This window comes from Syngnathus typhle, linkage group LG7, assembly GCF_033458585.1.
Source record: "Syngnathus typhle isolate RoL2023-S1 ecotype Sweden linkage group LG7, RoL_Styp_1.0, whole genome shotgun sequence".
Classification (NCBI taxonomy): Eukaryota; Metazoa; Chordata; class Actinopteri; order Syngnathiformes; family Syngnathidae; genus Syngnathus; species Syngnathus typhle.
The window spans coordinates 17,720,919-17,735,262 of NC_083744.1; the positions used below are offsets into that span (position 1 = coordinate 17,720,919).

The window sequence follows — 14,344 nt, forward strand, 5'->3', positions numbered from 1 at the left end:
AACCTCTTAGTCTAAAATATAATCACAGGCAGCAGCTATATATCAGCGTATCCGCTCCTAATGATATTACACAGGGGGTCTGGAGAAAAGCTTCCAGCCCCGTGTCTGATGGACCAAAGGGAAACTGGATCTTGGCAGTTTGAATCACACATATGATACAAGCTAATATGCGTTTGGGTGTATATTACGTCGCCACGGGATTATTTGGTGAGGCTGCTGATAATCATCTGTAATCGGGGTTGGGTGTCTGAGCAATGTGATAGCAGCGCTAATGCATTGACTTTGTTGGTATTAAGTAGCCAGGGATTGCAGAGGCAGATCCATCTCTCCCGCTTGAGGCAAACCAGAAGATCCGGACCACACCCAGTCTTGCTATCCGTGTCGCCCAAATTTGATTAAAAATAAAAATTCTGAGATGCTGTGGGAGTTTGGATTATACCAAACGGGTGACATTTTAGGACAGAAAGCTTTGTATGCTCATGCGTGTGCGTGCATCTACATGTTGTTGTTTTTTTGATCGAGGTTGATCAATATCCACTCAGAGCCCAAATTTCAAATTCATCATGCTCTCTTATGTGCTATTGATTTTTTTTGTGCAAATGCTGCCTTCAAAAAGGTCGCATTACTTTTTCCTCTGTCAGTCAGAGCAAACACAAGCTTGATAGTAGCGGACAAATTCATTCATACCTTCGCTTTGCTTTTTCAAATGTGATTGTAAAATAGGGAAAGGAAAGAGAGGGAGCTTCCATCTTGTTATCTACACCACCGTATATAGCTGTTAAACTAATCTTGATCAAATATAGCCCATGTATGAGAATTGCGAGGATATGGGAATATGCCTTTTGTCTTGCTTTTTCAATATTAACTGTAACATTCATGTATTTTTTATTGGCAAGCTTGTCACCCTCCCTATTGGCAGGACCCGAGCGAGGTTCCGGCACAGAATAATATATACACACTCTCGCTCCAGCAGAGGTGCATTATAGGCAGTAATTGTGAGCCGCCGGGCTCTGTTGTCTTGAGTATTGGATGAGATTCGTGGACCTGCACACATAGCTATGCACACACACTATTCAACCAAGCAGCACAGACATGTACCCCTCTTTGTGTGTGAGCATGTGTGCGTGTGTCCACCAGCAGGCGATGTGTGGCCACAGTGACACCTAGTGGCAGAATGAAATTGGATGACGCCATTTAACTTTATTTCTTTACATTAGTACAATTGCGTGCTATTTTTCTGTATTTATATATCAAAAAACAAAGCTTGGAGTTTTTGTGTTGGTGGAGCAGATTAAAGACTTTTTTTTTTTTTTACTTCGATGGAGAAAGATGATTTGGCATAACTATATAATTTATTTTATATAATATAATATATATTTTTTGTCCTGTTGGGCTGCACTATCGGAACATTCTGCTGCTGCTATGAAACGCATTGACTTGAATACTGGCGAGGCGGTTGAAGAAGTACGCTGTCCTTGACAGACAAAAGCTGCAAAGTGGGTGGAGGCTTTGGGGCTGTGGATGTTGACGTCTCACGCAGAGCTGCAAGCTTAATAGACCTTGAAAACACCGAGCGCAAATGCAACCCACGCCTCCCTCTGTCTTCATCGGGACGGATGCAAATGCCCTTCCTTGCAGCGAAATATTGAGAATCGCCATATTGCTCTTGTTTGAACTCCATGGCATCTAACAACCAACAAAGTCATTTCAATCTTCTTACGAGCTTATTTGTTGCTTCTTTGCCCACATTTACCTGACTCTGCTGTGGCTGTCTGATAAGAGCCTTCGAGGAAAACTGCAAGTTGCCGGGCTTGGCCACTTTGAAGTGCCTGCATATCGTCCAGACACAGCTGGAGTAGAAATGTGTGCAGGAAGACATTTCAATTACCTTCCAAAGAAGCTTTTCGACCATTGTGTCGTGGATAATGGGATATAATCTGTCCCTTTTATGCACAGCAGTCCATTATGAAGGAGGCCCGGCATTGTCTTCCACCAAAAAGGGTTGAAGGGTTAACGTCTTTATTCGCCAGCCTTATCTGATTAACCCATGTACCCGGCCGGCGTACACGTTACGGCCACCTCGCCGTGCCTTCACTTCCATCAATCGATGAGAAGCTAATGGAAGGCTTTAACCCTCCGAACGACCCCCTAATGTCGTTTATTCAGCGCTACACAGGATTTATTTCGCTATGCATCGCTTCTTTAAATGTAATCAAAATATTCATTTTATCTACATGATTCAATTGACCATGTGGTCGTTTTTTGGTCCAGCTCTTCCAAGGTCCCTCAGTGTAGCTGGATAAAGACGGCAGTGTCCTTCAGATATTCATCTCCTGACAGGCTGAGAAGAGGTCGGGCGGTGTCTTTTAGATTTGCAATCACGTCATTGCTACCTCTGACCTCCAGAGCGTGCTTTCGGGAACGGGGCGTGAGGCTGGCCGTGCACGTCGGAGCGTCACTTGTGGGATTGCTGATGTCAATTCAATCCAGGTGCAAGTCGGGTTGATGTATTGGACACCAGGCACACCCAGCGCTCCCTCATCCATCTCATCAATGACAACGTGGTTTTAATATCAATATTATATTTTTCTTTGTATTGATTGTCTGTTCCTAATGTTCACACCTTGTTTTGAAAGTAAATTTGGAACTAAATGCTTTCAAAACAAAATGTGAAAGCCAATTTTCTGAAAATCTGAATTTATCTGAACTTTGAATGTTGGATTATTTGTATGTCATGGATGGAGTTGAAGCCCAGCCGTGATTCCGAAAGAAAATCAGCGACTCTGTGAATTTACCGACGCGGGATTGCACGTATGCGGGGTTCCATGTGTTATTTACAAAACTGCCTTCGATAGCTTTACCTTGGGGAGTCTTCTGACTTGGCTGTTGTGAATGTCAACAGTTGTGTTAGTCATTAAAAATGGTTTGCCGTAACATGTTGGAAAGGTTACATTGAGCCGACGGGTAAAAAAAAAAAAAAAAAGAAAAGCTGCATTGATATGTGCTGTCACACCCTGCCGACTGCGAGGTGGCAGTGTGATTTAGAGGAATGTCATCATTATGAGAAAATAAATTGTAGACAATAAAATCAAATTTAAATTAATAGTAGACAATTCAAGTATCCAATCATAGACTTGAATTATTTTTTTTCCAATAATTAAGCCGTTTAATAAATAAAATAAATAATACATAAATGAAAAATAAATCAAAAGCATTTTTATGTGTAGCTGCAATTATTTACAACTGATCAATTTCATGCCATTTTATTTCCCCTTTATTTAAGAAGATTAAAAAAAATGACCGTGATAAACTGGTGCCCTCTGGTAATACTCTGCAATCTGTAAGTGGAATGATAAAAATCAAGAAGTTCATTCTGAAGTGTGCACGCGGGGGAAGGTCGTATGTTTTGTTTTGACCGGGCTCGGATGCACTCGTCACCCACACGCCTCATTACGCTCAGGGCCAAGCCTTATTTTACGTAAATGTTTGTTTGGCAGCATTGATAGATGTTGCTTCGCCGCTAAACCTTGACTTGGAGCGCTCTATGGGGGGGCTGGCTGGCTGGCTGGCTCTCAACTGTCCTTGAATCCGAGTTGCTCATTGTCCTTGACTCACAAACACGCGCACACGCATTTTCAATACATTTGACCGAGCACCAATTTGTATTATTTCACTATTTCTTTTACTTTTAATCCTACGGATAAGATTTATTTCAATTCTGTTGCGTTATATATGTTCTAGGTTAGGTGGACTTGGTTTTTTTTTTTCACATCACAAAACTGATCTGGCATTTGAACAAGGGGTGTGTAGACTTTTTGGATCCGCTCAATGTATTTGTACTTTTATAATGAATCTTTGTAGCAATTTGCTGAATTTGTGTCATCATGTATCTGACATTTGTTCAACCTTCACCCTTTGTGTCCATTAGCACCCTAAAAGTCTTTCCGCTCGGCTCGTGATGTGTTGATGGCTGGCGCAGGGGGAAGAGCGCTATTTCGTGAAGGAAAAGGACACTGAAGCCAAAAAAAAAAGAAATGGTGTGATGTTGGGGGTCACGTGAGGGAGGAAGCCAGTGGGCAGGAAAGGTAGAGTGCTCGCGAGGAGGTGGGCCGCTCCTCACGTCGCCCCCCCCATGGGAGCTGCCTTGTTCTCGCAGGCTAATTGAAGCTCCGTGTGGCAGGCAGCAGCCTCGGAGCTGTCACTCCGACGAAGAGCCCATTTGCTGCATTTTACCGGCAGTGTGCTGAATTCTGATGATGTTAGCAGAAGGTGTAGAGTCTACACTGGTATTGATTGTCTACACCAGTGCTTCTCAATTATTTTCTGTTACGCCCCCCCTAGCAAGAAAAATATTATATATATATATATATATAATATATTCGCGCCCCCCCTCCCCACCGTGACTATCCTAACTTGTCTTGTAAGTCGTAAAATGTTGCACTGTCGCAAACGTCACAGAAGTAACAATGAGAGCACCACTGCCCCCTGCTGGGGAAATGCGCAATTACACTTTATTCTAGTACTGCCAAAAAAAAAGCCTGTTCCCCAGGGTCACACGCGCCCCCCCAGGTATAGCACCGCGCCCCCCAAGGGGGGCGCGCCCCACTATTTGAGAAGCACTGGTCTACACTGTAGACGGTCTCTCAGAGACCTCGTAGCCCCCCCCTCTTCGCTCTTTTGTGGAGGTACACAGCCCACATGCTGCTGATGATATGTAACAGGGTCACAAGCATTCAGAACACGAGCGGAATCATTTGAGCAAATGTGTTGGGCAATCTCATACATGCTAATGTGATATTAGACTGCGTCTTTTCTCTCATTGGAATAGAGATTCGAAATGTTCTCAGAAAACACATAGCTGGGAGGATCCTTTGAATAATTGATCATTCGGCAGTCAGTTATCATAATATTTGTCTTAAGACTCAACATACCGTATTTCCCGGACTATAAGGCGCACCTAAAAACCTAAAATGTTCTCAAAAGCCGACGGTGCGCCTTATATATGGACCAAATTCTTAAATTTAAACTGGCCCGAACAATTGTGTCATGAAATCAATCACAAGTGGCCCGCTGAATACTATGAATCATGAATCCAAAAGACTATAGATCATTATTTTGTGGTTATAAAGTCATTTGTTGCGTCTGAAGTTGAAATAAAAAAGATAAAATGGATAATCATTTGATTTGGATTAAAAATCTGACATGATGAATTAATGGTGCGCCTTATAGTCCGGTGCGCCTTAAATAAGGACAACGTTTTAAAATGGGCCATTCAATGAAGGTGCGCCTTATAGTCCGGTGCGCCTTATAGGCCGGAAAATACGGTACTACATTTTATACCTGCAAAATTCTCAATGTGAGAGAAAAACGACCTTTTCAAAGATAGTGATTTGATTGGCACTGCCAGGGTGGTATTACTTTACATGCAAAGATGTTTTGTACACTTAGCTGTTGGTAGAGCCCAGCTTTTATCAAATCGACGATGACTCTCCTGCATGCATTATTTAACTATCAATAAGTGTCTGTAGCCATCGCTGCTAATGAGGAACCTAAGCGGTTCTCATATTGATCCGTCATGATATACCTTTCAAAATGCATATGAGCTCTTGCTAACGTTAAGATGCCAATCTGGGAGTGAGATCAATAAAATGCTGCAACGAAAAATAATCCAATCAGAATTTTGAAAGGATTCTTTCAATAGGGAAACCTGGAATTAGAAATAATCAATTCAGAGATCAAATGACTTTTGTTAGACTGCAAGTGCGGTCTCACATTACGGATTTTTGTGGAATTCCGTGGAGAGAGCCACAGGTGCTGATCAGCGCATCGCCCAGCGGTCATTAGACACTTTCCATTGTGCGTTCCTCTGAGGATTGTAACCACGGTGCCGCTTCTTTGCTGTTTGATCTGAAAGTCCCTCTTCCAAAGTTGATTTTCCCGACACCTCAAAAACATCCAACTCTCTATGCAGCCAAAATGGAAGGTGACTTTGTTCGTAGGCTGCTCATTGTACAAAATGACTCTCTACCATGGAATCTCATTGTGTTATCTGTTTGACTGCATAAACTTGAATCTTTGAAGGACGTCAGGGTTATTTGCTAAAAGCTCTCTTGTTCAAGAGGAGGCACTGTGTTACTCACATTCGATGGCAATGGGCTAAAAAGCTCGGGAGGTTGCCATTGTTTGAGTTCGTCAAGCTGAGAGCCTGGGATTGCTTTCAAAATGGCGACTCCGTATCAAAATGGCCGACTTCCTGTTCAAAATCCTTGAGATCCTTTTGTGCGTCCTAACCAGATCCACCAAATAGATCTTTTCATGGAGTCGTTCCACAAATTATTTCAGAATAAATTCTTCTAATAGAGCCCTTTTCTAATAGCTTCAAATATGGATGCAGTCATGTTTGCTTAGTGAACAGCCACACAGGGGGAAAGAAAAATGATGCTGCAACAGACGCTTGCAGGCAGCAGACAAAATGGCTCCAAAGATCAAATTAGCATTTTGCACACTGACTGCACACGAGTCGCTGAAACCCGATGAGGCTCTGCTGCTGTGTATTTGACAATTGCTTCTTAAAGACCTTTTCATGGCGTGTGTTTTTTTTTTTTTTTTCATTTCCTGAAAATTAGATCTACTCAACAATGTCCCAAGATTGTCACATGATAATTAGTTTGACCCCCCCGGCTCCGCTTCTTGTCTTCAAATAAGCAGCAGACTTTTTTTTTTTCACGCCACTTCAGTCTAAAGGGACATTGTCATGGGGATGCTGCCGTCATGCGCCTACCGAGACCCCCTTCTCATCTCTCGTCATGACCGTCCCCTCATCCATTGCCCTTTCAATTAGATGCTCAATTTCACCCCACCGTCCCATGGGAGTCACAACCATCCCATCCCGGATTGGAATCCCATAATTGTCAGCGACCCCCATCATCATGCAACACTCGCTCTCCATTCAACACTGTCTGTTCAGCTTGATGGCGACACGTGTAAAAGAGCAGAGGACACTTGACAAAATGTATCTTTGCCAGAACAATTAAATGGCCTTCTATTAGATGGCAGAAGTTAGTCATGGGGTAACTGTGCCTTCAATTAGAGTTTTTTTTTTTTTTTTGCAGTCTTTATATATTAATCTTTGTGTACCTTCGTGTAATACAGGTTGGAAACCAGTGGATTGAAAAATAATTCTGCAAGCTATTGTGTCAGTGTAGCTTTATTGTCAGATAGGGTGAAAGAGACACCTAGCGGTGACGATTGGTAGTTATAAAACTATGCACATTATTATAAATGCTCAGCTGGGAAGAAATTCGATGGTTTGCGGTAGACATAGGAACTCACGTTATTTATTATAATGCAGAAAGAAATGAGCCATGTGGTTTCCTGGAGTGTTTGCTCATCTTTGTGTCTATCCACACGCAGTTATTTGATCGTCTCATTTCTGACCATGGACCCCACTGATAGGCTTTGTGGATAGAACATCTCTTATCTCCTGAAGGACACAATGTGACCTTCTGTCGTTTCTGGCATCGGAGTAGAGAAGCAACCGAGCTTCAAGATATATTTCATGTATTGACATGTTGAGCAATTGCATATACACTTGCTGACGGAACATTAAAGCTGTCTCTAATATTTTGGATACCGTTTTTAGCGACATAAAAGGGGGAAAATATTTCAAACACGTAACTCAAATATAACCGAAATAGTACAGGAAAAAAAAATGGCAGTCATTGAGATGCGAGAATCCGTATTATGAGAATAATATTCCATGTGTGTGCAGAGCATACATGAAATGAAATTTCTGTTTGTTTTTAATTCTCACAGTACATATGGTACATATGGGCACTTGTTAAATTCCTGAGTTCACTTTGAAATGCCTTTATAGAAGTGCTAATTATCAACAAGTATGTTATCGACTACTCTGCAGGGGCTTCAGAGTTAATACGATGGGCTTGTCTGGTAGGAGAATGAGCTCAAATGTGCTCTGCGCATTCACGTGTCGCTCTTTCTCCACTCGGAAGTTCTCAAGCATCTGGAAAGGAAGCAAGGCAAACGTGGCCGTTGGTGTGAAACGTAACGGTGTGAAAAAATACGTTGCTGCTCGAGTACAACTCACATGGATGAGAAAGATCTGCATCTCCGTCTCGGCTATTCTGCGTCCTATACATTGGCGAGGGCCGAAGCCGAAGCTCAGGCTGCGGAAGTATTGGCTCTCACTCCTCAGCCAGCGAGAGGGTTGATATTGCTCCGGACGATGAAACACCTTGGGGTCTCTCCCCATCGCGTAGAGCCCTAACTGCACCAAGGTCTGAAGGCAGGATTAACATTCTTAGTGTGAGACCAGTCCTGGAACAATCGAACATTTTCAGAATCGCTGATTGTATTGATTATTCCATCGAACTATCATTCATAAATGACAAAACGATTGCTAAAATAGTTGTGGATTCATTTCATAATCGGTTAATTGTGACAGCTCTAATAGTATCATCTGAGGAATTACCCCGGCTGGAATGTGGTATTTCTGAATAATGATGTCCTCCGCTGTGTATCTTTGCAAGCTCACTGCCACTGGATGCAACCTTGAAGGAATGGAACAAGAAGGAATGTTGTTGCTTCTGTAGGAAACATGCTGCCATTGACTTTCCTCCAAGATTCTGATCACCTTAGTGTTTCCTTCAGAGCTCCTTTGACCAAAGGAATATTCTTCAGCATTTCCATCATGTCCCCTTGGCTTTGTGCCCTGGCAGACAACACCTCAGCCCTCAGCTCCTCCTGAAGGTTTGGATGTCTGGCCAGCTCATACAATGTCCAGAGCAATGTGATGGAAGTCTGAAATATACAACAGCATGTTGACCTCAGAAAGTTTCGATGAAGCTTGTGTTTGGACTTTGGATTACCGTATCGACTCCCCCAGCCATTAGCTCAGTCACACTGGCCTTGATGTCTTCGATGGACAGCTTGTCCAACATGAGAAGGCTGGCCAGAACTCCTGGGTATTTTTTGCTATGACCAGTCTCCTGGCGTAACTGCCTGTAGATGTTCTGGATGCAGCGGTCAGCTGAGAAGGAAAAGCAATATACTTCACCCAACCCAGGTTCTTGTAAAAGTCCTACCTTGGTTAAAGATTGCATCCCAAGCCTGAACGTGGTCCAGCCACACTTTGGCTCGGATCGCCCTGAGTAGAGCCGGAGGTATGTACAACATGGGCGAGGTTGTCTTGAACATGAGGGTGATGGAGTCGATGAAATGTTGAACCTCCGGATCGATGTAGTCCAGCATCAGGCCCAGACGCTCCCCGTATAGAACTGTACTCACCGCTATGTGGGACACAACAAAGAGTCACCACCTTAGACCACCGTCGTACCGTCAACATCTCCATTGGATGCCGTGTCTCACACTCCAGAGCATATTTGAAGAGCTCTTGGGAGAGGTCCGCGGTCCATTTGTTCTGTCCGCTTCGTTCTATCTTCTTGTGAACTCTGGCCACAAAGTCATGACCCACTTCGTCCAGCAAGGGCACAAAGTTCCCCTGCATCTTCGGGGAGATCACCTCCTTATTGAGGATGACCCGGTTTGACCTCCACTCTGGCCCGTTCCTGATGGAAAATCAATCAGTGGTTGGGTCTGGGTTTTTTTCATTGTGCTATTTTATCGAAACTCTTCTTTTGCGTCGATAGAGTTTCAAAGAAGCATCTCATTGGACGACAAGACCTACTTGAGTAAAACTCCATATTTCCGATTCCTGTAGTCTCTGTATGAGGTCCAGGCTTCCACTTTCAGTCTTTTCGGGTATGAACCTTCTGCTTTGAACAGGATAGCTGCGTCTTCTGGGTTGATGATATTCACACTTTCGTAATATCCTACTTTTTCTCTAAGATTAACAACAAGAGAAGAAAAGTCAAATGAGCAATCTGACTTGTTTATAAATCTGTACTTTCTTTTGTTTCTGCATGTGAAGCTTTCAAATAGCTACGGGCCTTGCCCGAGGGCACTTTAGCCAACCTTGGATCTCGGGAAAAATCAAACATGAGGTTAATAAGCCCACATTCTAAGCACTGTGTGATAGCTGTACCATGTTAAAAACTCATTTCAAGCCATTGATAGTACTTAGGCTCCACAATGTATCCGTCATACCTGTAAATGGGTCCAAAAGTATTAAAATTCTGCAGCATGATTCGGTGAAGGTTTCTGAAGCCATCCAGCTTCCAGAAATTGTACAAGTTGGCGATGCCATTTTTCCATAACCCGGGGATCTCGCTGTAAGGTTTGATGATGCTGCTGTTCTCCGGGAACGCCTGTCTAACCATCGGCATGCTGCTGCTGCTGCTGCTTCTTCTTCTGCAGACGCCCGCTGCCATCACTTTTTCCAGGTAGCTCGCAGAGGAGCCATGGCACAAATTCCACCTGGTCATCCCTACCACTGCTGTGTCAAAAGCAGGAGGTTGAAGAACTGGAGGCTGGCTTAAATAGTCCTCCCCCCCACCCCCCTCGTCCTCAAGGCCCGCTAAAAAGTTTCGTGTGCACTGTGATGCACTGCAGTATGGGAGATGTATCAAAAGGTTTGTTGTTATATTCATCTGATATTCAGTTAAACACGGCAAATTACAAAATGACATCAAGAATGTAAAGCAAAAAAAAACTAAACAAGTTTGCTATCGCAGGTGTATGTCAATAAATTAGATTATGAAAAACTTCAGAACAGTAGTTTGAATAGAAAACAAAAACACAGTGAAATGGAATTATTTTTTAGAATTCTTTAAAAAAAAAAAACTAAAAAAAATAAAAAGTTTTTATTTAATTTTTTAAGTTTGGGGAAAACAAAACAAGTCCAGTAGAAATTCATTTACAGCAAAAGTAATCAGTGCATAAAATAAAAACCAGTGCATTCCATCATTTTTTTTTCCTCAATAATAAAATGTTTACCGCCTAAGCAGTTTTATGAGTTCTTCCAATTTCATAGCCGTTTGAATATCGCCCTGAAGTTGAAGTCTCCCACTGCTGTAGGCAGCAAATGGCTGCAGTCTTCCCTGAAACATGGCCAGAAGGTCCTCCTCACACATAGTCAGAGTTACATCTGGCATTAAGCACGGGGATCCGGCGCCAGCTGCACCATGACCTAGACAACACACATAGTGTGAATATCTGATATGTGCAGCTTGAAATCTTTCATATGACGGCACATTTTGTGTGTGTGTGTGTGTGTGTGTGTGTGTGTGTGATGATGGTGGTGGTGGGCACCTTGGCTCAAATCCACATAGTACGTGCAATGCTGTCCCTCTCCTGAGCTGATCTCAAACTGGAAACAGGCGCCGACCTGGTTCACCAAAGTTTCAGAGAGGACAAGCTGGACTGCACGGAGCAGCTCTTCAATCGAATTTATTGTGGCCGCAGCTTGACGGTCTCCACTCTGCTCATCCATAAACGTTACACTGCTCTCTATAATGGGATGACAGGAAGCAGCAGTGGTGGAATGAGACTCTCGTCTTAATTTGTTGCGAGCCGGCCGGCCTTACCTTGTTGAGGCTGGAAGCTGTGGCTCATAAAGTGCATGGCAAGTTGTTGAAGGGTACCTGTGAGGTCCTCCACTTTAGGTACAGAGGGAGGAACATCAAGAGGCCCTGGGGGTCCTTCCTCAGGGGCTTTGAGAAGAGAACCTGGAGTGAGTTCCACCCTGTCAATCTCTAGCCCCCAGGGCCGAGTCATTTCATTTATGTCCACCTGCGGACAGCGGGAAAAGGCTCGAATATGAACGTGAAGCATCGGAGATGGTGGCTCAAATGTTTTCTTACCCCAAGATATTCTCCCAGTTTCACTCTTTCTGTTTGGATCTCTCTGACGGTCTTCTTCTCCAGGCTGTGAGTTAAAGCGTTGTGTGCCGTCATCCTGGTTGAAGCGTTAAGGTCCTGTACTGACACCACAGACAAGACCGGGTTCCAAATCCTGAACTGAATGTCTGCTCCCACAAAGAAGAGGCCACCATCCCTGGTATGTACCTTGAATGAAAAAGAGAACAGAAAAAATACTCCTTGAAATATCTGTGCTCCATGACTGCCCCCTGTTGGACAAATTAAACAACACACTCATCAGTTGATGGACTTCTCATCTGTTTGGTCAAGGAGTGGCTTCAACTGGAGTTGGGTTACCTGGCATGGAGGGATATTGAAAGCACGGGTACGCAGGTCTACCCTCTGCCACTGGTCAATAAGGGGCAGCACCAGGACGATGCCAGGGCCCTTTGGAGGACAGACACGACCCAAGCGAAACACCACGACCCTTTGGTAGTTTGGCACCGTCTGCAAAGAAGATCCAAATCGGTCATTTACACCAAACACACAAAGGACACGGTTTGGAAGTGCTTACTTTTAATACAAACCATCCTGTTATAGGAAAGGTTACAAAAGTACAGATGTGGACGAGGAAGATGACAATTAGATTGCAGATCCATGACAGCCATCCCTGGGAGCTATCTACGAGGAATAAAAAGTTTTTAAAACATTACAAAAGAGAAGAAGAGTAGTGTATCGTATTACGTATTTGGTTAGTCGTAGTGAACTGCACCGGAAGTTACTAAATGATGCATCACTTCATCGTGGACGTCAAATACGTCATAAAGATGTAGTTAGTTAGTTGACTACTTCATAAATTGTTACGTAACTTACCACTGAAGTCATTTTCAGAAATATTAGGGATGTAATCAAAGGACAGCCCTTTATGGTAGTAGCTGTCAGTGGAGACAAATAGTCCGGGAGTCCGCGGTACGATCGGGTCAGTCTGAGAAAGACGCTGGTAAGATTTCCCAAACATTCTTAAATTAAATGGTCGCTTAAACTCAAATAAATATTGATAACGTAAGTGGTGTTTTGCTAGTGCTAAGTGAAGCTCATGTTGCTTCGTTCGTTTTTCCGTGTTTTCCTTCTTCACTGCGTGAAACCGTGATGACGTTAGCGCCGCCTATCGTCACAACATCGTAATTACAATCATTTCCAACAAATGGGTAGAAAGCATAATAACACGCATACAGATCTATTATTTTTAAGCATAACATGAAAATACTAGCATTGTTTATTATTTAAATATTTGAACTATGGACATGACCTAAATGATTCCACTGCTTAGTGTCATAATGAGTCATCAACCAAAGAAGTGACTTCAATTAGGGGTTGTAATAAAACAAAAACTGCATTGACTCTGTGTCATTCATGTGTCAGGAAAATTTGACACTGGTATTCAGCCAATAACATTTTTTTGGTGTGAAAAACGTGCCAAAAAATGGCCCTGCTTTTCTCTGAGATGTTTTTCAACATGTCACACAGCAGCTTCTCTCTGGGTTTGCTGCAATGCTGCTTCTGTATTCTTTCTTTCAGAGCCATCATGAATGTCTTCCAAGTGAGGCGGGGGTCTTGTTATGAGGGGACAAGATTGGCACCAAATGCTGTGTAAGAAAATACTGATTTGTCATCCTCCTAATCGGTACTGTCCACACACACACAAACCGATCAGTCGCAATACATAGCCATTCATCAAGCCATGTCAAATGGTATGATCGCATGGCTTGCTTATTTATTCCCTGTCTTCAAATTTTCCTCAATACCGCATAATACAGTATAATACAACAATCCCACCAACAAAGGCAGGCGACAGCAAAAAAACAACAACAACACAATTCACTTTTGTTTAGATCCGCTAGTGCCACATTCAAACAATCTGTATTGTAAAAATCTCAAGCGAATCATTGGAAAGGGAGAAAACATTGACCTTGTGAAAGTGCCTCGCTCAGCACTATATAGCAGCTAGTGATAGAGAATGGTGGGTGAAAACCAAGTGCCAAGCTGAAGGTGTCAGCACTCTGACTGCAGCATGGATTGCCCTTGCCATCTGCTGCCCCTAATGTAATCCACGCGAGGGCTAATTCACTTGTCCCCTTTCCATAGCAAAATTATGTCAGATCAGTTTGAACAGTATAGAACGGGTTATTGCGCAAGATGGCAAGATTTGCGTATATACTGTAGTTTTAAAATGCAAACAATTCCTTCTGAATTTTGTCAAGTCACGACCTCCAGAATTGATGCATTTTGTACGTTTTGAAGTGTGGTTGTATTCAGTCATTACTTGCAATGTGCCACACTTTTATATATTTTATATATATATATATATGGTGTATTTTTTTTTCCATGTTTTGTAATATCATTAGTACTGCATAACATTGGATTGGGTGACATTTATGCAATATGAAAAATCTGCAGTGCCACTTAGTGGAGTATATTTGAGGATATGATGGATAATTATTACTGCAGTCGTGCTCAGGAGTGAATACACAACGTAACACGAAAAACAACAATTTTATGTTTTTTTT

General features: G+C 42.8%; 2 protein-coding genes and 1 long non-coding RNA gene across 3 annotated transcripts in view; 1 reads left to right on the forward strand and 2 right to left on the reverse strand.

Moving 5' to 3' along the window:
- Positions 1-13,177, forward strand: part of LOC133157234 (uncharacterized) — a 31,372-nt gene extending 18,195 nt beyond the window's left edge. Inside the window, exons 3-4 of the long non-coding RNA XR_009714975.1 lie at positions 11,844-11,976; positions 12,108-13,177. This is a non-coding gene — a long non-coding RNA (uncharacterized LOC133157234). The remainder of the gene's footprint in view (positions 1-11,843; positions 11,977-12,107) is intronic.
- On the reverse strand, positions 7,202-10,653 carry LOC133157233 (cholesterol side-chain cleavage enzyme, mitochondrial). Its single transcript, XM_061283614.1, has 9 exons — positions 10,126-10,653; positions 9,707-9,862; positions 9,388-9,587; positions 9,105-9,308; positions 8,889-9,049; positions 8,654-8,820; positions 8,492-8,570; positions 8,108-8,299; positions 7,202-8,023 (listed from the first exon to the last, which is right to left on the reverse strand). The coding sequence occupies exons 1-9, from the start codon at positions 10,605-10,607 to the stop codon at positions 7,901-7,903; spliced, it is 1,764 nt and encodes a 587-aa protein (XP_061139598.1). The 5' UTR covers positions 10,608-10,653; the 3' UTR covers positions 7,202-7,900.
- On the reverse strand, positions 10,767-12,795 carry stoml1 (stomatin (EPB72)-like 1). The gene is made up of 7 exons (XM_061283612.1): positions 12,651-12,795; positions 12,352-12,458; positions 12,135-12,284; positions 11,781-11,984; positions 11,505-11,709; positions 11,230-11,427; positions 10,767-11,107 (listed from the first exon to the last, which is right to left on the reverse strand). The coding sequence occupies exons 1-7, from the start codon at positions 12,793-12,795 to the stop codon at positions 10,911-10,913; spliced, it is 1,206 nt and encodes a 401-aa protein (XP_061139596.1). The 3' UTR covers positions 10,767-10,910.
- Positions 13,178-14,344: the final 1,167 nt, after the last annotated feature.

What these genes read in the sequence shown, in the direction of transcription:
- LOC133157233 (XM_061283614.1), bottom strand. Translation starts at nt 10,607, where the DNA reads ATGTCATTTTGTAATTTGCCGTGTTTAACTGAATATCAGATGAATATA. An exon ending in CTTCAAATATGCTCTGGAGT is followed by an intron (nt 9,309 to 9,387) that starts GTGAGACACGGC and finishes TGTCCCACATAG; the next exon opens with CGGTGAGTACAGTTCTATAC. An exon ending in AATACCACATTCCAGCCGGG is followed by an intron (nt 8,300 to 8,491) that starts GTAATTCCTCAG and finishes TCCTGCCTTCAG; the next exon opens with ACCTTGGTGCAGTTAGGGCT.
- stoml1 (XM_061283612.1), bottom strand. Translation starts at nt 12,795, where the DNA reads ATGTTTGGGAAATCTTACCAGCGTCTTTCTCAGACTGACCCGATCGTA. An exon ending in CAGGATGGTTTGTATTAAAA is followed by an intron (nt 12,285 to 12,351) that starts GTAAGCACTTCC and finishes TCTTCTTTGCAG; the next exon opens with ACGGTGCCAAACTACCAAAG. An exon ending in TCAATATCCCTCCATGCCAG is followed by an intron (nt 11,985 to 12,134) that starts GTAACCCAACTC and finishes TTTTCATTCAAG; the next exon opens with GTACATACCAGGGATGGTGG.